The 27,555-nt window shown below is 40.8% G+C and overlaps 1 protein-coding gene across 3 annotated transcripts; it reads left to right on the top strand.

The window, feature by feature from the left end:
• Window positions 1-602: 602 nt before the first annotated feature.
• Window positions 603-27,555, top strand: LOC129778969 (uncharacterized). Of its 3 annotated transcripts, none has more exons than XM_055786178.1 (7): window positions 631-699; window positions 1,218-1,743; window positions 15,935-16,143; window positions 16,247-16,382; window positions 16,462-16,724; window positions 16,856-16,988; window positions 27,314-27,555. In XM_055786178.1, the coding sequence occupies exons 2-7, from the start codon at window positions 1,701-1,703 to the stop codon at window positions 27,478-27,480; spliced, it is 951 nt and encodes a 316-aa protein (XP_055642153.1). In that variant the 5' UTR covers window positions 631-699; window positions 1,218-1,700; the 3' UTR covers window positions 27,481-27,555. The 3 variants fall into 3 exon arrangements, with proteins under 3 accessions (XP_055642152.1, XP_055642153.1, XP_055642154.1); XM_055786179.1 differs by having other exon boundaries at window positions 671-687; XM_055786177.1 differs by having other exon boundaries at window positions 603-1,743.

Below are 27,555 nucleotides of genomic sequence, written 5' to 3' on the forward strand. Positions count from 1 at the left end.
CTATTTTACAAGTGAAAACAAATTTGAGACTATATATAATCGAGTCCGCCTCGTATAACCAATTGAACTAAATTTCATTTCATGCTTTGTGGTGCACAAAAGCAATAAGAAAAACATCGTAAAAAATCCTAACAAGCCGAAATTATTTTTGAACTTCATTTGAAATCCAAATTTTTTTTCAATCCAATAGAGAAGAGAAGTTAAGCTCCACATATTATTTATGATTTTGGCTAGAATCCCCAGAATACCCAGAATGTATAAGCCACATGCAAACCTTCAATCGTTCCTTTCAATTTCAGTAAACGATTCATCACCCACCGCTAGGTGTCGCTCTGCGTTCAACCCACACGCATGCTCGATTCAAATTTTCCACTAGCTTCAGCTGCAGTATGTTTCGGTGATCCAGCTCTCTCGGGTTCTCAGTAAATCGCTGAGTTCGTTTCGTTACTCGGAGAGTTACATTCAAAAAAAAAAATCTCTTTTTCCTTCCATTTTTCTCCACCCACAAACATCTCCTTCGCCGGCGATGGCAATATGTACGCGAAGAGCGTTAGTTTATGCTCACGTCTGCATTTTCCCTGAATTTCAGTGTATGCTCGGTGCCGAGTATGGGCGAATGTATATTGTGATTGTAGTCAACGCACAAAACCGCGATCTGTTTTGGGGACCTCTGTTGTGTACCAAATCGTATTAGAATCCGTACTTTGTAGCGAAACTCATTGTTTTTTTTTTCGCCAACGCAAGCCGTCGTTAATATCCGTGTAACGTGTCAATCAAACGAGCGGCAGAAAATTATTTTCAATTTGTGCGTATTGTTTTTGTTGTGTCTTTCCTAATCACCGCCCGCCGCCCGCTGGGAGATTGGCAAATATTTAACCGGCAAGATTGGGAGGAGGGATTCCCGCCAAGGGAATTTACGAAATCGCATATCCGCAGTGTGGTAGCCGTAGACGGACCGTTAACACCCCCTTTCCACCATCCCACCCCCGGCACTGCCGAACGGCAGAAGCTACGCACAATACGAACGCAATTCCGCGGTTTGTCCGGTCCGGTCTGGTGTTTGGTTCCGCCCAAACGCTGGGAGAACCCATAAATTCGTTGTTTTATTTGGAAATCATTAATCACAGTGGAAAACATCCACGCGAGCCGTGCACTGACTTGTTTTCCTTCCAGCGGAGGTGATTTACGCGGATGTTTTGTTACATTTTAAATACCAGCAAAGGGACCGGTGCCGATCGCTTGAGCACAGCTTCAGCATCGTCTGCATTGCGATGCAGCTTCCCAATGTGTAAGAGAACGCTCGCGTTATTCAGTGTTTGGTATGTACGTGCCGCGTATGTGTGCTATGCCGTTTCGTTGTTAGGATTTTTGTAGAAAAACAAAGGGCACCAAATACATATGATTTGTATGTGCACGGAAAGTGTTTCCAACAGAGCTGGAAGAAATTGTGATTATTAATGAGTGATCTGTGCGCCAGAGTTCGTCGAGTTAAACAAGTTTTCTCCAGAAAACTTTAAGGTTTAGAAGAATAATGAAAATCTCAGAACAGAATTATATTCATAAAACACCATCAGTCTCATCTGCGATGGTGAAACAAACGAGCTCACTCAATTTAAGTAATTAATCATCACGGAAGAGTAATTGTCCTGCGATCAGCGAAACTCTCACTTTCGACAAGCTTTGCCGTAACGAGATATGAAATGTGGCTTCTACTAATGCTGCTGCAGATCTCTCTTGTGAAAGGTTAGTACTTTTTTTTTATCCCATTTATTTAGTTTAGGCTCATCAGCATTTTAGCTGTAACAGAGCCGAATTTTAATCGAAAATGTCCACGCTTGTCCATAATGAGGGGGATGGGGTTAAGATAATGTCCACATGGAGACGTTAAGTATTATTTAAAGTAAAATATTCATGTTTATAACAAAATGAAATGATATCTGTTTCGTGTTTACAAAATATTTGAACCCCACGCCCACCCTGAGTCTTCTGTATTCATCAATAAATACTGAACTGCCTGAGAACTCTGCCCGGTCGAACATCCATATTTGGCTGATCTTCTTCCCTGAAATGAATATTCTGAAAGTAACGCACATGAACTGGGATCGATCAATTTATTCCAATCGTTAATAGAGGGCCATGAATTCCATCAGGATACAGACACCCAAAGACACAAAGTATGTTGGAATTTATGTAAGGTAAATGATTTTGGTTTGTCCAATTTAGGGTATTTTCACGCAACTAGTAAATGCAAACCGATTTTTCTTCATGAAAATCACATATAATCAAGACGAGTTTGGGTTTGTTGAAAAGCCCTAAGTCTCTAGTTTCTAGCTCTACCATAATGCGTTGAAATTATTCAAATATTTATATTTTTTAACGATATTCCTCAAGGAGAAATTATGATCATGGATTGTCCACCTCTGATCATGGTTTGTCCAGTTTTGGAAATCACCATTTTTGAATGAAAAAAAAAATGAATTTAAAAGTAGATGTTGCATTTCTCATTGCTTGAGTTTACTGTCATCATATTGATCCGTTCATAATTTCGCTTTCTCCAGAAAATTGCCCTTTCTTGGGCATTTTAAAAATGTTCATCTCGACACAGAGAAACTTTATTTCTGCTATGCGCGAAGGACACCATGAACAAACTGCAGCGCGCCAAGCGGTCGCCATAGAAATCATGTGGACAAACAACATTAGTGAATCGGACAACTCATGATCAGAATTGAGTTCATCGAAATGCATTAATTACATAGTTTAGCCAAGAAAATCTGATACAAATGGTGTGCAAGAATGATGTTTACAATATTTGTAAGTGTTATAATCCAGAAAAGGTCTGAATACGTGCCAAATAATCATCTGGTGATTGATTAAAAGTAAGCTCAAGTGAGGGGCGCATTGACACCAATAGAATGTGGATTTCATAATCCTTTAAAACATGTGAAACTACTGTAAAGCATGAAGAATACAATATTATTCATATGTTTTAAAATATTGGAATACTTAATTTGACACAGGTGCGCTGAACTGGAGCATTCAAAAAGTGGACAAACAATGATCATATTTTCGACTGGATAAACCAGAATCATTTACCTTAGTATTAAAAATCACGACTTAAGTACGGGTTGGATTCAGCTTTCGCTCTTGATGACAAAATTGCTTTGTTTTTATTTTTCGAGAACTTCCAAGGTTTTCCGAACATTTTTCTTCTGTATTGTATTGATAGTGTAGGGATTTTCCGAACATTGAAACGAACAACAAGTTCCTCCATGGACCATATCTCTGGAGATCTGTTTCTTGCAATGATGTTTTTCTTCATTGATATCTAGTAATTTTTGTAATACACTTCTATTGGGTTGTCTGGAAAGTCCATGCCGCTACTGCTGACAATCAATTCGAGACTCTTATCACGATTAATCCTCGATACACAACCCATGAATCAGTGGATTCGTTACAGAAGTCTATAATTACCGCTCATGAGCACCTGGTGAAGCAAAAATGCTACAATGTATGGACTACATATTGACCCATATTCCGGGACCCGATCGGATTTGACATATCGCAATCCGAACGAGATAAACTTTGGCATTCTGCAACCCAAGGTTGCAACATTTTCACAACCTGATAGGATTATTTGTTTAGGTTTATTTTCCCGAAAAAGCATTTGAAGGAACGTATCTCAATCTGCGATTCGTTTCGTAAACGCAACGAAAATACATATTTGTAGCGAATTTTGAAGGGAAAATCATTTACAATAATGTTGAGTTAAAAATCTTGGCAGGTGAATAGAACTCCGAAGCAGGTTTTCATCTGAAGGAAGTCATGGTCTGGGTCTAGTGGGACTAGAAGAAATGTATCATGAGCTTCTACCAAGCAACTAGTCTCGATGAATTCCAACAAGTACTACTCGCAGCTGAACATATTAAAATAAACGATACAGAACGCTTCTAAGGCGCTCCTAAAACTCCACCCGCCTTACTCACCGGATATTGCATCTTCAGATTATTAATTGTTAAAATTCCTGTAAAAACAACTCACTGCATAGCATAAAAAGCGCCCTACCCAGTTTTTTGACGAGAAATCAAATAAGGTTTGAGATGATGGAATACTCAAGTTACGTGAATGATGCTGAAATATTCAGGGAAAGAACGATGCATCATCTCTAACCGAAAAGATGTATGTCTATAAAAATACGCTTTTGATTTCTTCCTTAGAATCGGCACAAATTTTTCCGGACAATATCCGGATTTTGTGACAAAATATTTTCCATTAGATTAGCAGGCTCGAATGTAAATTTCAAAAAGTTTTAATCAAAATTTCGACTTGCTGTTATTTGTGTGTGTGTGTTATTACTTGAAACACTCGCCACCCAGCACACTGATTTTTTGAAAACTCAAACAGCCAGCCAGCTTTAATAAAAATACTCGAGAGTAGATTCACAAACGATATATTGATATGGATATGGAGGTAACGTAAATGGAATTTGGAAGAAAATGATGAGCTCCCGGACAATGCTGAAAAAAAATCGAAGAATTCAGAACAAATCGTTACAATCGATAAAGCTATCATTTTTATTAATAAAAACATGGCATATAAAATAAAAACAAACTTAAAATGAAAATTTAAGTGAAAAAATATTATTTTCTTGATTTTTTTTCCAAAAACTGGGGGAATGTCCACGTGGACAACAGGGGAAGGGGAATAAGGAATGTCCACGCTTGTCCACGAAGGGGGAGGTGGGTGTCTAAAATAATGCTTTTTCTGTCCACGTGGTATGTGGACAGCCCCTAAGCAGAAACAGCTGAGTGAGCAAGAACGAGAACAAATTTTGGTCTTGCGGTAGACAGGATGTGGGATCAGGAAAATTTCAAAAAAAATAGGAAAAAAATTTAAAAGAAATAAAACCGCTAAATATGTCCGAAACCAGAGTCTAGGACGAGAAAGACACTATCAAAAAGTGATGAGCGTGATATTGTCAAAAAAGCATTAAATATAACGTTGAGTTGCTCTAAAATTCGAGCTGTACATAAGTCGTACGCTACAGTTCTGATGGTTTGGGGGCATTGAAACGTTTCCAAAACATTGTACGATCCAACATGATTATTGCACCTCGTCCACTATTGCGGCACAAGGAAGCAAAGCTACGATTAGCACTTCGGAACATGTCTCAAGATTGGAGAAAGTTATGATAAATTTCTCTAACCATGAACATCTTCTTAGTTGTTTTTTTTTTATTTTTTTGGGTTCATATTACTTAACATAATTTCTATTGAAATACTCACAGGTGATTTTCCCAAACGAGAAGAAGTTCAACTTGGACGGACAGGATGGATATAACGGCTACTGCCGATTCTTGCGCAAAAAAACCACGATTTTTCTCTAAGAGGAATTTTGGGGGGAGAATGTGTAATGGCCAGGGGAACATTTTGTGACTCCGGAAAACTAGAACTCAAATCTGTTTCACACAAAATGAATAGTACAGAATACTACACCAAAGGTCTTGAATCCGATTTGCATTCACAGAAGACGAAAAGTAAAGCTTATTTTCCAGCAAGACAATGACAGAATAAAGTTTTGAAACAATTTAGTCTAAAAAGATTGATGATATGGACTGGCTGGCATGTTCTCCGGACCTAAACCCTAAGGAGAACCTCTGGGGTATTTTATCTAATAATCGTCAATTTTTCAACGATTGATGAATTGAGGGCTGTAATTTTTCAGATGTGAAATAATATTAGAATGGAAATACTGCAAAATTTGGTACAAAGTATACCAAGGCGTATGTTTCAAGTAATCGACGGTTCTGGTGGTGTAACAGACTAGTAAATGATTAATAAATGATTTTTCATCATTAACTCAAGTAAAAATGTATCATTTTGAAAAGGCGTCTATCCAACAAAAAAAAAACGAGATACCAACTTCATAATACCCCTGTTATAAAGGGTGTGTCACATCAAATTGCATCACGGAAAAAACGCTGTAGAAATTCGCCCAGTAGACCGATCCTTTTGAAAATTTTTGACAGAAAAATAAAAACTATTAACCAACTTTTGGCATTTTCTGGTGAAGGTGACCCCGTTGGCTTCGTACCACTCCAACACGTCCTTTGAATAGTGGCACGAAGCGAGATCCGGCCAGAAGATTCCCGTTCGTTCTCGTTTCCGTACTTGCGAAGCTTCATTAGCGGTCCTGTGTTGTATATGTGCTTCTGTATCTCATCCAGTTGTGCCGTTGTGATATATTATCACTTCTCGCGCGTGTTGTGTTTTTTGTTTTGATTTGCAAATCAACAAAAGCGCACTACTCTCCACGCCGATTTTTCTGTCCGAAGCGACATCTACCGTGAAAAATTCCAAACCGATACTCTAAAGCTTGCATCTTGCTATAAACCGCTAATACACTCGCCGGTCACCTAACTGTAGGCGCATAAGTATTAATTCACGCGAAAACCTATATATTAGCGAATTACGATGGCAAAGCAATGCAAGAAGTGCTCTGAAGCGATAACCGGTATCGACATGGTTGTCTGCCGTGGTTACTGTGGAGCATTTTTTCACATGATCACCTGCTCTGGAGTATCGCGCGCACTTCATTCTTATTTTACATCCAACAACAAAAACTTATTCTGGATGTGCGACGATTGCGCAAATTTGTTTGAAAACTCGCATTTTCGTATTATTTCAAACAATATCGATAGGGAATCGCCGTTGAATTCTCTTTCAACGGCAATTTCCGAACTACGAACAGAGATAATGCAGCTCAATTCGAAGCCAACTGCTCAATACATTCCAACTAATAGCTCTACTTGGCCAACTATCGATCAACGAAGGGGCGCAAAACGTCCTCGTACTATGGAAATAACTGCACGTCCCGAACCATGCAATATTGGCAGCAAACCCACTCAGGATACTGTGGCATCTGTTCCTATTTTCAAAGCTGATGAGGATAGGAAATTTTGGCTATATCTTTCTCGGATTCGTCCTGATGTCTCCGAAGACGCAGTACGGACCATGACGAAAGCTAATCTGGAAATCGAATGTGACCCTCCAGTAGTTAGGCTGGTTCCCAGAGGAAAGGACATCAACACGCTCTCATTCGTGTCATTTAAGATTGGAATTGATAAATCACTTAAAAGCAAAGCTCTTGATTCAGCAACATGGCCAGAAGGACTAATGTTTCGAGAGTTTGAGGACTTTGCATCAGAAAAATTTCGACAACCGCTTCCTCCCCGGGACGCAATAAACTAAGCACAATGGAAGCCCCTTATCCCCCCTTCACAGTCGAGCTCCTCCCGTCTACGATCAGTCGTCCCGGACCTGTGTTTGGGTGTGGAAACGGGGACTTCCACAGTGGTCCAACGGGCAAGTACCTACTTAACTTGGACAATTCACTACCGGTAATACCAACCGATTTCAGCGCTTCTACGATAGAGAGATGCCGCAACGATATTCACAGCTCGTCGAATCTCACAACATTGTCGATCACACCAATTTCACCGGGATGCACGCCTGTAAACCTTATGGAAGCCCCCAATCCTTTCGTCACAGTCGAGACATTTCAGCCATCGACCTTCAGCCATCCCGGTCCTGTGTACGAAAGTAGAGAGGGGGTCTTCCAGTCCTCTTCAGCAGGCAATTATGCATTTGATTTGTACGTATCCCTTCCAGTAACGCACCTTGCTTTCAGCTATCAAAGGCCGGGAGTTTCTGATATATCCAGTCGAGCGACTCAATTTGTAGAAGATGCAACCCCAGCCGTCGCTCTCAATCCATTTACAACACCTGAGCAACATCATAGCGTTGACCCTTCAGCTGCTCCTGGATACGATTCATCCCGACGAATCTTTGCTCTGTACTATCAGAATGTAAGAGGGATACGTACCAAAATTGTGCAACTGCGATTGCTGCTTTCTAGTTGTGACTATGAAGTGCTTGTCTTCACGGAAACATGGCTTCGTGCAGATATCGATAATGCCGAAATATCACCCGAATATAAAATTTACCGTTGTGATCGTAGCGCCCAATCCAGTCAACACTCTCGTGGCGGAGGTGTATTGATTGCAGTCAAATCTCACCTCAACAGTGGAGTCGTTATATTGTCAAATTGTGAAAACCTTGAGCAGGTAGCAGTTTGTATAAGATTGAAATGTCGATGCATCTATCTCGTCGCTGTCTACCTTCCGCCTAACTCAAGTGTTGACTCTTTTTCTGCACATGCCAGTGCAGTTCAACAAATCGCCGACCGTGCTTCTGCAGTGGACATCATTGTCTCTTTAGGTGACTTCAACCTCCCACATTTACAGTGGCAATTGGATGATGATATAAACGGACTTATTCCCTCGAATGTTTCTACTGAGCACGAGCAGGTTCTTATTGAAACTATGTTTACCATCGGATTACAGCAGTTTCATCGCTATTCGAATGTGAACGGTAGACTTCTTGACCTCATATTCGTAAGTCACCCTGAGCAGCTCGATATTATAGAGCCGACTGCACCTCTACTGCCGGTCGACACTCATCATGTACCTGTGGTCGTGCTTTTCGATGAGAGAAGTGATGTTCTTGTGGAACAAAGAACGTTAGATAGCGAACTTCGTTTTGACTTTCGCTCTTGCGATTTTGGGCGGCTTAAAGTGGTATTGGATGACATTGACTGGGACATTTTATTGCAAACCGGATCTTTGGACAGATTAGTTTCTAAATTTTACGACAAGCTTTTCTCAGTACTTGATGACAATGTCCCACGCAAAAGACGAGCAATTCACAACTCCAACAAACCCTGGTGGACCTCTGAACTTCGGCATCTCCGTAACGTCCTAAGAAAGGCCCGTCACCGTTTCTTCCGAACAAAAACCGAGATCAACCGCGTAAATCTCCGTGATATTGAAGCTCATTACAAGTCGGTACTAAAATCCACCTACGATAACTATCTGTCCAAGATCCAGGCCAGTGATAAGCAAAACCCATCGTGCTTTTGGGACTTCGTAAAGAGTCGGCAAAATTCAACTCGCATCCCACGCAATGTTATCTTCGAAAATGTCCAGGCCAACACGGACACAGACGCTGCTAACCTGTTTGCCTCATTCTTTGAGAGTGTGTTCAGTGTAGCATATCCAGTATCGAAACGTGACAGTTTTGCTCATATTCAGTCTCACACCATCAATCTACCCGTCATTCGCTTTTCGGTTGATGATGTTGCAAACGCCTTGGACGATCTTGACATCAAGAAGGGATGTGGTACAGATGGCATACCATCCCTGTTACTTCAAAAATGCTCCACTGAACTTGCGAACCCTATTGCTCGCCTCTTCAACAAATCGCTTCAGGAGAAAACATTTCCAATAGCATGGAAAACTGCTTTCGTTGTTCCTATTCACAAATCGGGAAACTGCAATCAGGTGACAAATTATCGTGGTATATCTATGCTGTGCTGCCTAAGCAAGGTATTTGAACGACTAATGCACAAGGTTTTATACAACGTGGCGTCTCCAATAATCTTCAATGGACAACATGGGTTTATGAGGCACCGTTCAACCACATCAAATTTAATGTGCTACGTCACCGCACTATCACGCGAGATAGAAGAGAGACGTCAAGTTGATGCGGTGTATGTCGACTTCGCGAAAGCTTTTGACACAGTCCCACACTTCCTAGTAACGGAGAAAATGAAATGTATGGGCTTCCCTGACTGGATAACGGAGTGGATTTCATCATACCTTTGTGGTCGCACAGCACATGTCGTCGTCAATGCAGCTAAATCCCGCAGCTTTTATATCACGTCAGGGGTACCACAAGGAAGTGTTCTGGGTCCACTGCTGTTCAACATATTCATGAACGATTTGTACTCACTGCTTTCATCGCTCAAGCTCTCTTTTGCCGATGATCTTAAAATATACCGGGTGATTTCATCTCCTTTGGACTGCGTAGTTCTTCAAGAAGACATTAACTCAATGCTAGAGTGGTGCTGTGATAATGGGATGCGAGTCAATGAAGGGAAATGTAAGACTATATCTTTCGGTCGCTCTAAAAGCCCCATAGTCTTCCAATATAAAATGGAATTGACGATATTGGATCGCACAACGGCAATCTGCGATCTTGGAGTCACGATAGACTCAAAACTGAGATTCAATGACCATGTAGGCATTATGACTGCCAAAGCTTTCTCAGTTCTGGGTTTCATACGCCGCCACGCGTACGAGTTCAGTGATATCCATGTTCTGAAAATCATGTACTGTTCGTTGGTCCGTAGCATTCTTGAGTACGCTGCTCCTGTCTGGTCCCCCTTCTACGTAGTTCACAACCTGAGGATTGAACGGGTGCAGAAAAAGTTTATCCGTTTTGCACTAAGACAGCTACCATGGAACGACCCACTGAATCTCCCCCCTTATGCCGACCGATGCAAGCTCATAGGACTGGATACACTATCTGTCAGGCGTACAACGATACAAAGATTGTTCATTTTTGATGTACTTCAAGGAAACATCGACTGCCCTGAGCTTCTAGCTCAGGTGTCTCTAAATATTCCCATTCGACGCTCGAGGAATTCATATCTACTATCGGTTCCATTCCATAGGACAAACTACGGCTACAACAACCCGCTAGATTCATGTATTCGTCTGTTCAATGTTGTATGTGATGTTTTCGATTTCAACTTGACAAAGAACGCATTTAAAAATAGAATTAACAATTACATCTAGTTTATAAGTAAATAATTCAGTCTGTACTAATAGAAGACGGTGTTGAAATAAAAAACACCGTCTTCGGAAAAAAAAAAGATGGTGCTGCTTCAATAGTGGTAGTAAGCGCTTCTGTAGGAACTCCTTAAGGTAAACCTGCCCGTTTACCGTGCCGGTCATCACGAAGGGGGCGCTCCGCTTTCCGCAAGAGCAGATCGCTTGCCACACCATGTACTTTTTGGCAAACTTGGATAGTTTCTGCTTGCGAATCTCCTCCGGAACGCTGAATTTGTCCTCTGCGGAGAAGAACAACAGGCCCGGCAGCTGACGAAAGTTCGCTTTGACGTAGGTTTCGTCGTCCATTACCAGGCAATGCGGCTTCGTCAGCATTTCGGTGTACAGCTTCCGAGCTCGCGTCTTCCCCACCATGTTTTGCCTTTCGTCGCGGTTAGGAGCCTTCTGAACCTTGTATGTACGCAGGACCTCCCGCTGCTTGGTCCGCTGGACGAATGAACTTGACAAATTCAGCTTATTGGCGACATCCCGGACCGAACTTCTCGGATCACTTCTAAACTGCTTAACTACGCGCTTGTGATCTTTTTCACTGACGGAGCATCCATTTTTGCCGTTCTTCACCTTCCGGTCGATGGTTAGGTTCTCGAAGTATCGTTTTAGTACTCTGCTGACCGTGGATTGGACGATTCCCAGCATCTTACCGATGTCCCGATGTGACTACTCCGGATTCTCGAAATGAGTGCACAGGATTAATTCACGACGCTCTTTTTCGTTCGACGACATTTTTCCAAATTTACGAAAAATTGACAGTGAAGCATGGCCAACGTGATCTATACACTCTTATCTGATTATAAGCGAAAGCTGAAGATATAATTCCTAAAAATTAAATTTCTACAGCGTTTTTTCCGTGATGCAATTTGATGTGGCACACCCTTTAGAAGCTCGCTTCCTTATTGGCAAAAAAACTCGGATAGCCAATTTTCACAGGCCTCTTTTGTGGCTAACTTCAGACTACCTAGCTCGTTCGCCATGGACAAAAACAGGTGGTAGTCACTTGGTGCAAGGTCCGGACTATACGGCGGATGCAAAAGAACCTCCCATCCGAGCTCCCTGAGCTCCTGGCGCGTCACCAAAGAAGTGTGTGGCCTGGCGTTGTCCTGATGGAAGACAATGCGGCCTCTGTTTATCAAAGATGGCCTCTTCTTCATGAGTGCTACCTTCAAGCGGTCCAGTTGTTGGCAGTACAGGTCCGAATTGAGCGTTTGGCCATAGGAAAGCAGCCCATAATAGATTATTCCTTGACAATCCCACCAAACACAGCAGAACCTTCCTGGCCGTTAATGAGGGCTTGGCCACCGTCTGAGCCGCTTCAGCGGGCTTCGACCACGACCGTTTGCGCTTCACGTTGTCGTAAGTGACCCACTTTTCATCGCCAGTCACCATCCGCTTCAGAAACGGGTCGATTTTGTTGCGATTCAGCAGCGATTCACATGCGTCGATACGGTCAAAGATGTTTTTTTGCGTCAACGTGTGTGGCACCCATACATCGAGCTTCTTTGTGAATCCAAGCTTCTTCAAATAGTTGAAAACGGTTTGATGATTTATCCCCAGCTCTTGGCCGATGCTACGGCTGCTACTATGCCGGTCTTTCTCGGCTAATTCAGCGATTTTGTCGCAATTTTCGACGACAGGCCTTCCGAAGCGTGGCGCATCTTCGACGACCTCTACACCAGAACGAAAACGTTGAAACCATCGTTGTGCGGTGGAAATGAAAACTGTATCGGGTCCATAAACTGCACAAATTTTATTGGCAGCTTGAGATGCATTTTTGCCTTTGTCATAGTAGTACTGTAAAATATGTCGGATTTCCTCTTTATTTTGCTCCATATTTGCGACACTATAACTCACGAACGACTTAACCAAACAAAACACTGTCAAGGACTATATTATAGCGCGTAAAAATACCTTTCCAACAAGCTATAGTATGACTCGATACAATGAATACAACTAGAACTACGCGCTTACAACGACACCTCGCGGAAATACCGCAGGACTTTTTTGACAGCCTAATATTTCAAAAGTACATTTAATATTCCATTTAGAAAAAGCCCGAAACATCATGAATCTTCCAATATATGGGCCATGATGGTAGCAAAAATGGTCATGTCAAATTTCAAAAACCAACCACGTTTGCACAGGTCATAATTTTTGAGCCAATAAACAAAATAAACATGGAAGGTTCTTTTTTTTTTTTATCCAAAATATATATTTTTATTAAGGCTCATATGGCGTCAACCTGACGGGGCCGGGAGTTCAATATTTCGACAATGTTTGTCTTATAACTATGTTAGTAATATGTAACCGATTACTCGCGGTTGGCTCGAGGTTAGTATTACAAGTGTTTTCGTAATTGTGATGTTGCTGTCTTCAATGATCTGTACCTGTGCCCGACACGGGATACTTCCTATTGGGATGCAGCTGACCATTAATCAGCAACGCCCCCCTAGTCTGTACCCCATATCTAGCGTGGTGCGTCTTCTCGAGGAATCCAGGATAGAATGGTCACTAGCCGGCGCAAACATCAGCTCGTGTAGAGTTGTCATGAGCGGTACAACCTTTGGCCCGTGTATCTGTAAAGAGTGTGTGTATGTATTGCCGCGACTAAGTAAAAGTTTATAGATCGAATAGGAGGGATACAAAACAGGGACACAACGAAGGAAAAATCATTAAACGTTGACATCGGCGTTTCTGAGGAACAGGTATAGATGAAGCAGAAGATCAGGATCACGGCTACCTAAGATATCCCGGACGGGGATATCCGATTGTCTGCCTTTTGCTCTCAGTGCTCTAGAGAGCTGAGAGCGAGCAGCATGGAACCGGATACACGACCAGACAATATGCTCGATGTCGTGGTAGCCATCGCCACAATCACAAAGATTGTTTGCTGCGAGCCCAATTCGATAGAGATGCGCGTTTAGGTTGTAGTGATTGGACATAAGCCGAGATATCACGCGAATGAAATCACGACCGACATTCAATCCCTTAAACCAAGCTTTCGTCGAAACCTTAGGGATAATCGTGTGTAACCAACGACCGAACTCATCTTCAATCCACATGCGCTGCCAACTAACGAGTGTGTCCTGACGAGGAATGTGAAAAAATTCGTTATAAGTAATTTGCCTTTCAAAAAGTGTGCCTTCTGAAGCGCCCACCTTAGCTAGCGAGTCCGCTTTCTCATTCCCCGGAATCGAGCAATGAGAGGGAACCCATGCTAAGGTAATCTTGAATAATTTTTCGACCAAAACACTCAATAGATGTCTTATTCTTGTTAGGAAATAAGATGAGCGTTTATCAACTTTCATTGAGCGGATTGCCTCTATTGAGCTGAGACTGTCTGAAAAAATAAAATAGTGGTCGATGGGCAATGTTTCAATGATCCCTAATGCGTAATATATCGCACCCAGTTCAGCGACATACACGGAACAAGGATCTTTGAGTTTGAAAGAGGCACTGGAATTTTCATTGAAGATGCCGAAGCCAGTGGACCCGTTTATGCATGAACCGTCAGTAAAGAACATTTTATCAGATCTAACTTTCCCATATTCTGCCGAAAATATCTCCGGAATGTAATCGGAGCGTAGATGATCTGGGATTCCATGGATCTTTTGTCGCATGGAATGGAAGGTTCTTAAAATTCAATAATATTTTTTTTCAATACATTCTTTGCCACTCCCAAAAGTTCGATTTTCGGCCAAAATATATTTTTCGGGATGACACCAGATTTGACATTTTTAAATCAGTCGACATCTAAAAAAAATCCGATTTTCCAATTTTTAATTGATAACGCAACCAAATAAGCGCATATTTGTTATCATATAATCAAGTGGCATACGATTAATCCCCTAATTTATGACTCAAATATGATCAAATTGGTCCCTGAATTCTGAAGCTTCGGCATTTCTATTGTTTGCCGAAATTCGAGCCCGTGAATTACGCTGGAAATATAACCCCAATGTTCTAGTGAGTTGTTGTAAAGCAGATTATGCAAATTGCAGAGCCAATCGCCGGCAGCAACGTCATAACTACCCACCGAAAACGCGGCAATTGCAGCATATTTCCCGAGCCAAAATTTAATTCCCAAATAATCCGTTCAGTTCGGTTTCATTTCGACCCAAATAGTTAGGGTATGATGCGGAGTTGCTGGCGCTTTGTAGGCCCTCTCGCACACCACCCGTTGATCTCTTTATATGTATCCACCTAACTCCATTGCGAGTATTTGGAAAACGTAACACCACACACCACAGATCGTCAACCGATATTCATATCGATTGATAGCGTATCTGGCTTTACCCCATCGGCTCTCTACGAACATTTATTCGGAAAATTTACGACATTCCGACCACAGTCTGCTCGTTCAAGTTATTTATTATTTTGGATTCATTTGATCGCTTCCCATTGCCGAATAGGTTTGCAGTACTGAACTCGGCCCACCTGAAATTCAAATAATTTTTGTTGCTTTATTTTCGGTGTGAAAATTGAACAAAAGTAATACGACAATCTAACTGACAATGGAAACTGATGTCGCAATGGTTTTACGCTGACAAAACAGATGCTGGCGGGAAAAATACATATCATACTCGTTTGCAGCAATTACGAGGAAATCCTGCTGCTAGGGCATTCATTTCAATGCGCAATTCCAAAACATGTGGCTTGCTTGAAACATCAAAAATAGAAAATCTCTCAATGTAGAATGAGATTAGAAATAGTGAACTAAATATATTCTCGTTTCGACATTACCCTTTCGGACCTCCAAATACTAATATGGGATAAAAAAAAAACTATTACTCCCAGTTTTTTTTTTTTGGCTAATACGAGTATTATTGAATTATAAAACTCGCTCACCATGGGGAAGGATAGAATGATTGAAATTAAATTTTATGACCTATGAACTAACATGATCACGCCCTCGTTTTATTTAGTGCATGTGTTTTCCCATTCCGACTTCGAATAAAAGGTTATTATTCAAAATATACTGTTTGATATAAACTTCTATAAAAATGAACGAGAATAAACACACCGTTGTGGCTTTGCGAACCACAAACCAATAAGTCTAAAAATATCATATTTTATGTTGATCGATAGGAAATGTCATAGCTGCTGCTGTTGTTGCTGCCATTCTTCATTCCCTGTTCAAACGAAGATGAATTTCTCATCTCCCATCTCCGTCTCCCCCAATTTCCACAGAAACGACCTTCGGAATCAAACTGATGGAGGTACGTGTGCCTAGTCACACCATCAAGGACAGCCCGGTGCGTCTCGAGTGTCACTACGAGATGGAAGGTGATGCACTTTATGCGGTCAAGTGGTACAAAGATGGGAACGAGTTCTATCGCTACGTGCCAAGAGATAATCCCCCTGTCCAAGTTTTCCCCCGAATGGGAATCAACATCAATGTGAGTAATCATCCCCCCGTTTCACTGGGCGTTCCCAATAGCAACGAACATCGACATCGATGATTATGGAAATGACTTTACTTTCAGTTTCACTTTTCGCCAGGTACAAAACTCAACAAACAGTCAGGTGGTGCTGGACCCAGTCGAGCTGACATCGAGTGGGAAGTATCGCTGTGAGGTATCGGCCGAAGCTCCATCCTTCCAAACTGTATCCGACCACGGGCAAATGACCGTCGTTGGTGAGTCATACCGGCCACTCTCGGTCCCCATGAGCATTCGTTGCAATAACGCTGTCCCCATGCCATCCCATCAGTGTAGTTCTCCCCGATGAAGACCCACACATAACGGGAGGGAAGCCTCGCTATCGAATTGGTGACGATGTTCGAGTCAACTGTACTTCCGGACGGTCAAAACCAGCGGTCCACTTGACCTGGCACATCAACAATGAACCGGCAGGGCCGGCACTAGTGCGACGCTTCGAACCCGTTGTTTCGGGCCCGGACCGGCTTGAAACTTCCATCTTGGGGCTGGCATTCCGCGTTCAGCCAAACCATTTTAAACATGGTGACATGGAGCTGAGGGTAAGTGGACTGGGGGATTCCACGGCCATTTGTCTGCATTTTCGGACGGTTGGAGTAATCAAGAGAGATTATTATGAAGCATGATTTCTAAAAAGGCTTTTTTCGTCGTTTGTTCTTCTCTTTCCTCGCAGTGTCTAGCAACAATTTCGACCGTGTACTGGAAGAGCAACGAGGAAAGCATCGAGGGGGACAAACCGCAGAAAGCTCCGACGCTTGAGTCCCGGAACATCGTCGCGTCCATCGCTCGAGCGGATCGAGTTCAATGTGAGTGGGGTTTTCTTCCTATGTCAATGATGGAATCGTTTAAAATTCATTTTGGAAGAATTTTTATTCATGCTAATTCTAATTTGTGGTTAGGACCAAATCAGATGGATGCTATTTTCAACCTTGGTTAACGTTGACCATCTAAAATTATTTATGAATTTGGTAACTTTCTCGCCTTCCTAATGCATTCTATTTTTTCCTATATCTGAGAATACGATTGCTCTAACCCCTCCATGATATGCATTGATTTCAATGATCTAATATCTAAGCTATTGTTCGTGTCATATTTGTATGTCGTTCTGTCCTTTTGAGGATTATAGACGTTAACACAACACAACCCATGTTTTTTTTTTCAAATGATAAATCGATACCAAAAATATTACGGTTCTGTTAGGATCTTACAAATTGTCTAATAATGTTGATACACTTGTGTGTTTATTTTCAATTTGTTCAAACGTCTTATTTGGAATTTCTTTTTTCAGGGTTCCCTACTTTGAGATATTATGATTACCGTGGTAATGAATGGATTTGATTTATTTATACCTAGATATATTCAATGTGGATTTGTGTTGGCTAAAACTTATTACATATGGTGCCAGCTACCTAAAGTCACAATTTTAATTATCAGGTCACTAATTTTAACTTTTTGTGGTCGTTTGTCTTCTCTCAGCCACCACAGCAAGAAATCGTGCTAATCTTATATTTTACTCAACCAAGTATCAGTCCATGCTTTTCCATGCTTTTTTTACGAAAAGTATGGGTTTGAGTACCAATAAAAATAGTTATCTAGATTTTCCATTCGGAACTTGCTACGAACTTGATTTGCAAGATAATATACCCTATGCAAAATATTAGCTCATTCGGGCTTCATTTACTGGTGTCACGAAGGTTAAAACTTGAGTTTTTGAAAACCGAAAAATCATCGGAAATCAGGATTAAAAAAAAAAATTGGTGCCAAATGTTATTGGCACCCTAATAGTCACCCATCGTAATGTCTGATCAAAATACGATGTACAGAAAAGATGTTGGGAAATCAATGAACCAAACGGTCATAACGAATTATTTTTTTCCTGTAGGATCAATCGAATGCTTTTTGTTCTACATCACAATCGGGAATCTTTAATCAAAGAAATACTGTAAGAAGGTTCACATATTTTTGTACTTTATTATTGCCCAAAAATAAAAAAAAAAATGAAAATGATGGTAAGTTTTAGTTAATAAATTAACAATTTATAAGGCGGCCGTGGCAACTATTGCCACCAGTCTTCCATGTTTCACAAAAAACAATGCGTCCGGGATAAACATGTCCACGCTGCTGTTCGCAGTTTTGTGTTTGAACACAAACATAATTTTTTGTACCTATGCTTGAAAATGTGACATGTTTGTATTCGTAGTATGTTTAGACATACAATGTTTAATCCTAATGTTTCACATGATGTTCGAACATGGTGTACAGTTTCTCTTGCATTTTCACCTCAAGCACCGGCAGTGCGTAGAGTAGAAGAAGCGAATCGCACACCATACCACTCAACGCGTGGTGTGTTGGTATGTTGACATGGAAAAAATGCTTTCCTATCATGACAATGGGACAATGCATGACAATGCTTCGTCTAAAATATTGGACAAATAAAATAAACCTCTTTATCTGTTCTGAACAAAATAAACATCGATTGATGTCAAGGTTTTTCACAATTGATATCATTATTTAGTGCACGCATCAATTTATATATTGAATTCATGTAACATTCGCTATTATTAGCTATTTGAACAGGTACTAAAATTGAATAGAGCGTGGCGGAGATGTTTAGTTACCCACAACAAATTTTGATTACAGTATTTCTATAATTTTAATCGAATATAAAGTACCAGAATTATTCAGCAGTGACATGTTAGGCGTGACGATAACCACTCGACCACGGGAGCAACAATTTTGGCTGGATCTTTGAATACAAATGGCCAATACTGCTTGTTCGCGACGATCGCTACCCGAGCTATAAAACGAGCGGAGAAGAGGAGAAGAAAGGATGATGCAATCGCATGTACACATAGCATATGTAGTGCAGTGTAAGTGTAGCTTTTAGTTTTTTTCCTTCATTCAGTTTGTGATAACATCGAGAAATTAATGGTGTGTTTTAGCCGCTGAAATTTCTCTGCTGGTTCTGCTGTGTGCCGCTGAAGTTTGCATCTAAAACTAATTTTTGGGTATTTCTTTTTTTGGTCAGCATTTGTACAACGTCGCCCGCTTCTCCAGACTTTAAATGCCAACATGCACGCAAAAAAAATCTCAGAAACCTTCTTTCTATTCAGATGTTTTCTTTACACGAAACCAAGGATTATTTAATCAGACTTGCAAAATGTGCATGAACTCATCTTAGTTCATGCAATTTTTGTAATGCGAACTAAATTTCAAGTTCGTTTCTGTGAAAAAGTATTCTACGAAGAAATGTTTTGGGATGAATAATTTCTTTCTGTGTATGAAAAGAAACGAAACGAATGCAATGAATACTGCGACATCGGGTGATATGTTTGTACATGATGTTCTTGAATTATAAACATCGTGTTTGTTCTCACATGTTTATGTTTGTGTATCATTGTTCGTGTTTGGGATAGACATTCAACACTAGCGAGAATCATGTTCGAATTCAAACAAAAACATGGAATTTTCACATCGTGTGGACATGTGTAAGTGTTTTTAGGAAGACTGATTGCCACCCACCAAAAATATTTTTTCGCTGCAATTGAAATATTATTTCAATATTTTGCTGAAGCAAAGAAAGGTATCTGGAAATACTCCCATTTTTTTAGAGCTGCTAAACATGTACGATATTAATTTGGGAGGCATGTTTATGTAAAAACCGTGGCTTTAGAACTCTGGAAGATAAATCTGTTTAGATTTGTTGAAAATGCAACAAGTTGATAAGTTTTTCACTGTAAGCGTATTATTTAGCCTCTACTATGTAAGGTCGTGCGATTTTTGGTGTATTTGAAGAAAAATCCAAATTTTCAATTTGTTGATTGTGTAAGTTTATATATGTCTATAATAGTTTATATTTTAGCATAACCAAATTGGCAATAAAACGAGGTTACAAAGCAGCGTCAAACTGTGTTTTTGGGGTTAACGGGCAGCGCCAACTATATTGCCACCAATTTTTCCAGATGTTTTTTATCGAAATTTATTGTTTAACAAAGGTAAACATGTGTTCTTCCTCATGTAAGGATTATGTTCTCTGAGGTTGGAATCGATTCCTTGCATAGTAAAGACATTAAAAATTATCGAAGTTGTTGTTTGATTTTAATGACCGTTAATGGACTAATTAGAAGCGCGGCTATATTAAACATTCTTACTTGAGAGTCTTTGATGGTTCCGAGTCACATTTAGAAATTTCCACACGACAGCACTAAAATTCTTACTTTTTTAAATACTACATAATTTAATGCCTAATAAGAAACAAAAAAAAAATCAAAATTTTCTGTTACTGTTTCTGGAGCTTATTTTCAAAATTTTATGTTTCTGGCATAGAGTTTCGAAACGTTGTAATTTTGATCTTCCTCATCCAGTGATTTTTTAAGTGTTTGGTTTTTTTTATTAAATCGTTTATTTTTACAGGCTCAGTTACATAAGTTTAAAGGAGCCAAACTCCTATCTGTATTGTTACAAGTATATATAATCATTTTTCATTAATTCTAGTGTTAATGAAGTAGAGAACCGATTACTCGCGGTTTGCTCGAGTTTAGAAGGGTGACATTTTTTCAGGAAAAGGAAGGGATATAAGGATATGTTGACAATGTTCACACTCACATTCGCACTCACATTCATCATACTCATTTCTTAAGCCTATCTTATATTTAATATGTATTTACATTTCACCTTATTCTATTGTTAGTAAGAAGGGATTTAATTTCTCGCGAAGGAAAAGGAAAAGGAAAATATAAGGATATAAGGACAATCACACACGAAGATCGATAACTTTTAAGAAGACGTATATTTGGGACATGTAATCAAGGTCTAACCGAGCCAACACATCTCTCACCGGCACATTGGGCTGTCTTCCTCTGGCCCGAAGAGAGTTTTCTAAATTCGATCTGGCAACAAGATACACCTCGCACGACCAAACAACGTGTTCGATGTCGTGGTAACCTTGGCCACAAGCACAGATATTGCCATCGGCAAGATTAAAACGAAAGAGTAGCGCGTCTAACGAACAGTGATTGGACATGAGTCGAGAGAAGGTGCGAATAAAGTCCCGACTCAAGTCCAGACTTTTGAGCCATGGTTTGAGGCTAACCTTAGGGATAATCGAGTGAAGCCACCGGCCCAATTCATCTTCGTTCCACTTACGTTGCCAGTTAACGATGGTATTTTTACGGACTAAAGAATAAAATTCATTGAAGGCGATTTGACGCTGATAAATATCGCCTTCAATTGCACCTACCTTTGCTAATGAGTCAGCCCTCTCATTACCCGGAATTGAGCAATGTGAGGGGACCCACACAAAGGTAATGACATAACAGCGTCTGGTTAAAGCACTCAAAATTTCTCGTATTCTCTCAAGGAAGTACGGCGAGTGCTTTTCCGGCCTCACTGAACGGATAACTTCGACAGAGCTAAGACTATCCGTTACAATGTAATAGTGTTCAACAGATCGTGAGGCAATTCAGCAATATACACTGAGCAAGGATTCTGAAGACTGTGGGAGGTGCTAAAAAATTCGTTGAACACTCCAAATCCTGTGGACTCATTCATAGAGGACCCATCAGTAAAGTACATATTATCACAATTGATACGCCCATATTTTGCATTGAAGATCGTAGGAACGATCCCCGATCGATGATAATCTGGATTTTCATGGATTTTCTCCTTCATGAACAGATCGAAATGTACAGAGGAATTGATGTAGTCAGGAAAACAAACACGGTTGGGAATATACGAAGAAGGAACAACCTGCATAGAGGTGAATTCATGATATGAATTCATGAATCCAGAATGAAAATTTAGCTCGATCAATTGCTCAAAATTTCCGATCACCAATGGATTCATAACCTTACACCGGATGAGGAACCGAAGAGATAATAAATCGAAGCGATCTTTTAGTGGGAGTACGCCTGCCAAAACCTCGAGACTCATGGTATGCGTTGAGGGCATACATCCCAACGCAATACGGAGACAAAGATACTGAATTCGCTCGAGTTTAATGAGGTGTGTTTTGGCAGCTGCCTGAAAACAGAAACTGCCATACTCCATCACTGAGAGAATAGTTGTTCGATACAACATAATAAGATCTTCGGGATGGGCTCCCCACCAGGTGCCGGTAATTGTACGGAGAAAATTTATTCTTTGTTGGCATTTTTTACTCAGATACCTAATATGGCCCCCCCAAGTACATTTGGAGTCGAACCAGACCCCAAGATACTTGAATGACATAGCATGAGTGATCGGTTTACCCAAAAGTTGAAGCTTCGGTTTTGCTGGTCTATGCTTCCTAGAAAAAACCACCATCTCTGTTTTCTCCGTGGAGAATTCGATCCCTAGCCCAATGGCCCAGGTTGAAAAATTGTTCAAAGTATCTTGTAAGGGTCCTTGCAGGTCGGATTCGTTTGATCCTACGACAGACACCACTCCATCATCTGCAAGTTGTCTTAGGTTGCAATTTTGTGTAAGGCAATTGTCAATGTCGCTTACATAGAAGTTGTACGAAAGGGGGCTTAAACATGAGCCCTGAGGAAGGCCCATTTAAGAGACCCGACTTACTGCCGAATCTCCGTGAGAAAAATTCAAATGTTTCTCACAAAGCAAGTTATATAACATATTATTCAATAGAGGCGGTAGACCCCGAGAGTGTAATTTGTCTGACAAAACCTCTATTGAAACAGAATCAAAGGCCCCCTTTATGTCCAAGAATACTGAAGCCATTTGTTTTTTTTTCGGCGTAAGCCATTTGAATTTCTGAAGAAAGCAACGCAAGACAATCATTCGTCCCCTTGCCCCTGCGGAACCCATATTGTGTATCTGAGAGTAAGCCATTCGTTTCAACCCAACGATCAAGGCGAAACAAGATCATTTTCTCCAACAATTTCCGTATACAAGAGCGCATTGCTATTGGGCGGTACGAATTGAAGTCGGACGCGGGTTTTCCGGGTTTTTGAATAGCTATAACTCGTACTTGTCTCCAATCATCTGGAACAATATTATGCTCCAGAAACCGATTGAATAAATTCAACAAGCGATATTTCGCCACATCAGGGAGGTTTTTCAGCAAGTTGAACTTAATTCTATTCGATCCCGGAGCAGAATTGTTACATGAAAGCAGAGCAAGAGAGAATTCTACCATCGAAAACTCGGAATCAAGATTGCACCTAACTTGTGGTATATCTCGAATAATTCTTTGCACTGGAGCGGAATCGGGACAAACCTTTCGTGCAAAATTAAAAATCCATCGATGTGAATATTCCTCGCTTTCATTGGATGAAGAGCGATTTCTCATGTTTCGAGCTACTTTCCATAATTTTTTCATTGACGTTTCTCGTGACAAACCTCCCACGAAATTTCGCCAATAAGCACGTTTTTTCCCTTTGATCAAGTTTTTAAATTGATTTTCAAGGTCCAAATACGTTTGAAAATTCTCAATGGTTCCACGTTTTCGAAAAGCTTTAAATGCGTTCGATTTATCCTGATAAAGCTTGGAACATTGGCTATCCCACCATGGATTGGGAGGCCTTCGACGAATAGTGGAGCCTGGGATGGGTTTCGTTTGAGCACGAACCGCGCTGTCATAGATCAAACGAGAAATGAAGTTATACTCCTCCAATGGAGGCAAACCATCTCTGGAATTGATGGCTAGAGCAATTGCGTCCGCATATTTTTTCCAGTCAATGTGTCTTGTGAGGTCATATGCCATGTTTATAGATTCAGAAGAATTCGACCCAATGGTGATGGAAATTTTGATTGGCAAGTGATCACTACCGTTGGGGTCCTGGATTACATTCCACTTGCAATCTAACGATAGTGAATTCGAGCAAAGCGAGAGGTCAAGAGCACTTGGGTTAGCAGGAGGTTTAGGCACACGTGTTGTTTCCCCAGTGTTCAAAACGGTCATATTGAAGTTGTTACAAAGGTCATATATCAACAATGAACGATTGTCGTCGTACTGTTCCCCCCAGGCAGTTCCGTGAGAGTTGAAGTCTCCCAAGATCAATCGTGGCTCAGGAAGGAGTGAGCACATGTCAACAAGTTGCTTGCGGCTAACCGCAGCTCTCGGAGGCCAATACAAGCTGACAATACAAAGGTCTTTGCCTCTGATGTTTGCATGACAAGCAACAGCTTCGATCCCCCCAATAGGTGGAAGGTCAATTCTAAAAAAATGAGTGGCACTTATTGATCCCCAATAGCACCCCTCCGTATCTGTCAACACGGTCCAAGCGTATAATATTAAAATCGTGGAAAGAGAGATCATCTCGCGAAGAAAGCCAAGTTTCGGACAGAGCAAAAACGTCACAATTGAAGTTATGAATTAAAAATTTGAATGTATCCATTTTAGGGATAAGACTATGACAATTCCACTGTAAAACAGTGATATCTCCGACCTCTCTATTTAAATTAGACATCAAGAGAGATAATCATTGCAAGAAGGGGCCATGTTTGCATCAATTGCTGCAAAATTGCCTTTAACACTGGAAGCATTGAGATGACAATGGTTCTGATGGAGTCGGAAACGTTAAAACACGTGAAGATTTGATCCACAGGGTCAGTCAACTTTATAAATCCCGATTGGGAAGTTGAACTAGACGGAAAAACAGGGACAGTTGGGGTTTTTTATGTCCCCTCGAGTGCTGCGCCGTTCAAAGGTGAACCATTCCCACGGAAACCAGGAGGAACCTGATTTTGCTTGTCCGCTGCACTCGAATTTTTAGGCATGCTAACAGGGGGTATAACCGGTGGGGCTTGTCCTTGAACTTTGGGAATGGTCACATTTTTGCGCCGGGGATTCCCTTGGAAAATGAACGGTGTGACCCCGTTAGCTGTGTCCGCTTCCATTTCGTCAACGGGCAACGTGGCGAAGACATTTTGAGTGTTGATTGATTGTTGTTGGGCAAGTGGAGAAGCGCCCTTTAAAATATCCGCAAAAGTGCGTTTTGAGCGTTCCTTCAAAGAGCGCTTCTGTTTCTCCCAGCGACTCTTGTAAGTTTCACAAGCTGAGAGCACGTGTGGGGATCCCCCGCAATATGGACACTTATGCTCAGTCGCACTGCAGGATTCCCCCACATGTTGCTCACCGCAAGTTGCACAGCGCTCCTTGTTGGCACAATAATCTGAAGTGTGACCAACTGACTTGCATTTGTTGCAAGTCATGGGCTTTGGCACGAAGAGTCGCACAGGCAGTCTCAATTTGTCCACCATGACGTAGTCAGGGAGGGCCGAACCAGCAAAAGTTACTCGAAACGAGTCTGACGGCGTGAATTTCGTTTTTCCCTCTTCTTGGGATACTTTACCTAGTTGGCGACTGTCCAAAATTTTAACGCCCACCAAAGGGAGTCTTTTGAATTTACCAACTCCTTCTTTTATCAATTGGCACGTCAGACCCGTTTCAGTTACCACCCCCGAGATTTCTACGTCATGGGAGGGCACGTAGAAACGATACTCTAGGGTGAACCTCTCGTCGATCACAATTGCATTTGCGTGTTTCCGATCACTCACGACAACACGCAGTTTGTTCGGCCTAACCTTAGAGATTTCGATCACGGAGGAATAAAATCTTGCCAGATCTTTCGAAACCTGAATGACATTAATAGATTTTCCTTTAGGTTTGGGCCGGAAAAAAACAACCCATGGACCAGCTCCAGGTGCATCGTCTGGATAGACCTTGACACGAGGAGAGGAAACAACTGAGGGGGAGGACGAGGTCGATTGTTGAGCTGGAGCGGGATCAATAGGACTGGGAGGCAAGTTCGGGAGTTGAACGGAAGCGGGAGATTGAGGGGGCGAAGAGGAAAAGTTTGCCAATTTTTATGAGGGTTGAGGTTAATTAACTCTTTCTCTGAAGAGACATCTTCTGAGGGGGGAACGCGGTTGAGCGACTTCCCAGCTCCCGTTGTAGCTAGTGAGGAGGAAACAGTAGTTTCAATCTCCATTTCAACTTGACCTTCTGCCATTACGGCAGATATGAAATAATATAATTTTGAATTCTTCTATCTTCCTAAACCTAATATATATATATATATATATATATATATATATATATATATATATATATATATATATATATATATATATATATATATATATATATATATATATATATATATATATATATATATATATATATATATATATATATATATATATATATATATATATATATATATATATTATACCTAAATCGCATACCAATGCGAATGGAATGAAACGGTGTCCCAATCGAACCGCGTGGCAATCGCTCGGTACAGCTGCAACGGTAAATCGCACCACCACACGATGATGGAATCGATGACGATGATAAAGCACACACAGCGATGATACGGCACACGCACCGCGCCCGCGGTGGAGAACTTCTTCCTCACGCTGGTTGTGATTGCTGCTCTTCTCACTCGCGCAATAAAGAGAACCCCGTTAGGGCGAAATAACTTCACCAGCCACTGATAACGGTATAATCTCCACTATATGATAGACGCGAACAAATTTGCGACTGATGTCTTCGGACTGCGCGAGCTGAATGAGTGTTTGGTTTTTAATCTATAGGAAAAAAAAGCGCGAAAATTTTTTTTACAATACTACTACTATATGGCATAGTAGTGAAACACAAATTTCAGCATAACTTGAGAACTAATCAAGCAAACGGAACCTAAATTGGCATGGAAGAATAATCGTTTCTATGGTGTTTCTACACTCCTCTCCCTCTCAAAGTTTGGGGGGGGAGGTGTAAGATAGATGAAATACAAATTTCTACAAACCCGAAAATTAATTAAGCAAAGGAGTAAGCGCAAAACTCGAGGAAGGAGTCGTCCGATTTGAGATGTCATCAATCTATTATATTTTCTGTATCAAATGTGTATTCCATGTAAGAGAGAAACATGTTATTTGCAAGTGATTGGAAAATCTTGAACGAGAACTCAGTCTGTGAAAAGTGAATTCGCTTTTCTTAAGTTCCAAGTTCGTTACCAAATAATACAAAAAAAAAAACAAATACAATATTATATCCTAACTTTGTTTTAATTTTTTTCTAGAAACTAATGTCCACAGCATGAACACATATTCCATCAACCTTCCGCTATGAAACAATTGAAAATACAATTAATAAATTAATAATGATCTACCTTCCTCTCTTCCACAGCCAGTAGCGCCACAAGTGTATCGTCGAGTGGTACCTTTGCCGTGGTACCTTTGAATCTAGCAATCTGTTTCATCTACAACTTCATCAGTCTACACCATCAGTTGCAGATCTTCGTCATGAAGCTTTGTCCGAGGCAACTAGTGAAGTGTAGCAGAAATCATATCTGATCCAATTAGGACAAAAGCTTAAATTTTTATTCTAAGTTGGAAATGTCATTATGTATTCACGATGAGAAAAATAAA

This window comes from Toxorhynchites rutilus, chromosome 3 (genome assembly GCF_029784135.1).
Source record: "Toxorhynchites rutilus septentrionalis strain SRP chromosome 3, ASM2978413v1, whole genome shotgun sequence".
Lineage (NCBI taxonomy): Eukaryota > Metazoa > Arthropoda > Insecta > Diptera > Culicidae > Toxorhynchites > Toxorhynchites rutilus.

Coding starts and splice junctions, on each gene's coding strand:
- LOC129778969 (XM_055786177.1), top strand. CDS start 1,701: ATGTGGCTTCTACTAATGCTGCTGCAGATCTCTCTTGTGAAAG. Junction 16,144..16,246: donor GAATGGGAATCAACATCAAT/GTGAGTAATCAT, acceptor ACTTTTCGCCAG/GTACAAAACTCAACAAACAG. Junction 16,383..16,461: donor CGGGCAAATGACCGTCGTTG/GTGAGTCATACC, acceptor CCATCAGTGTAG/TTCTCCCCGATGAAGACCCA.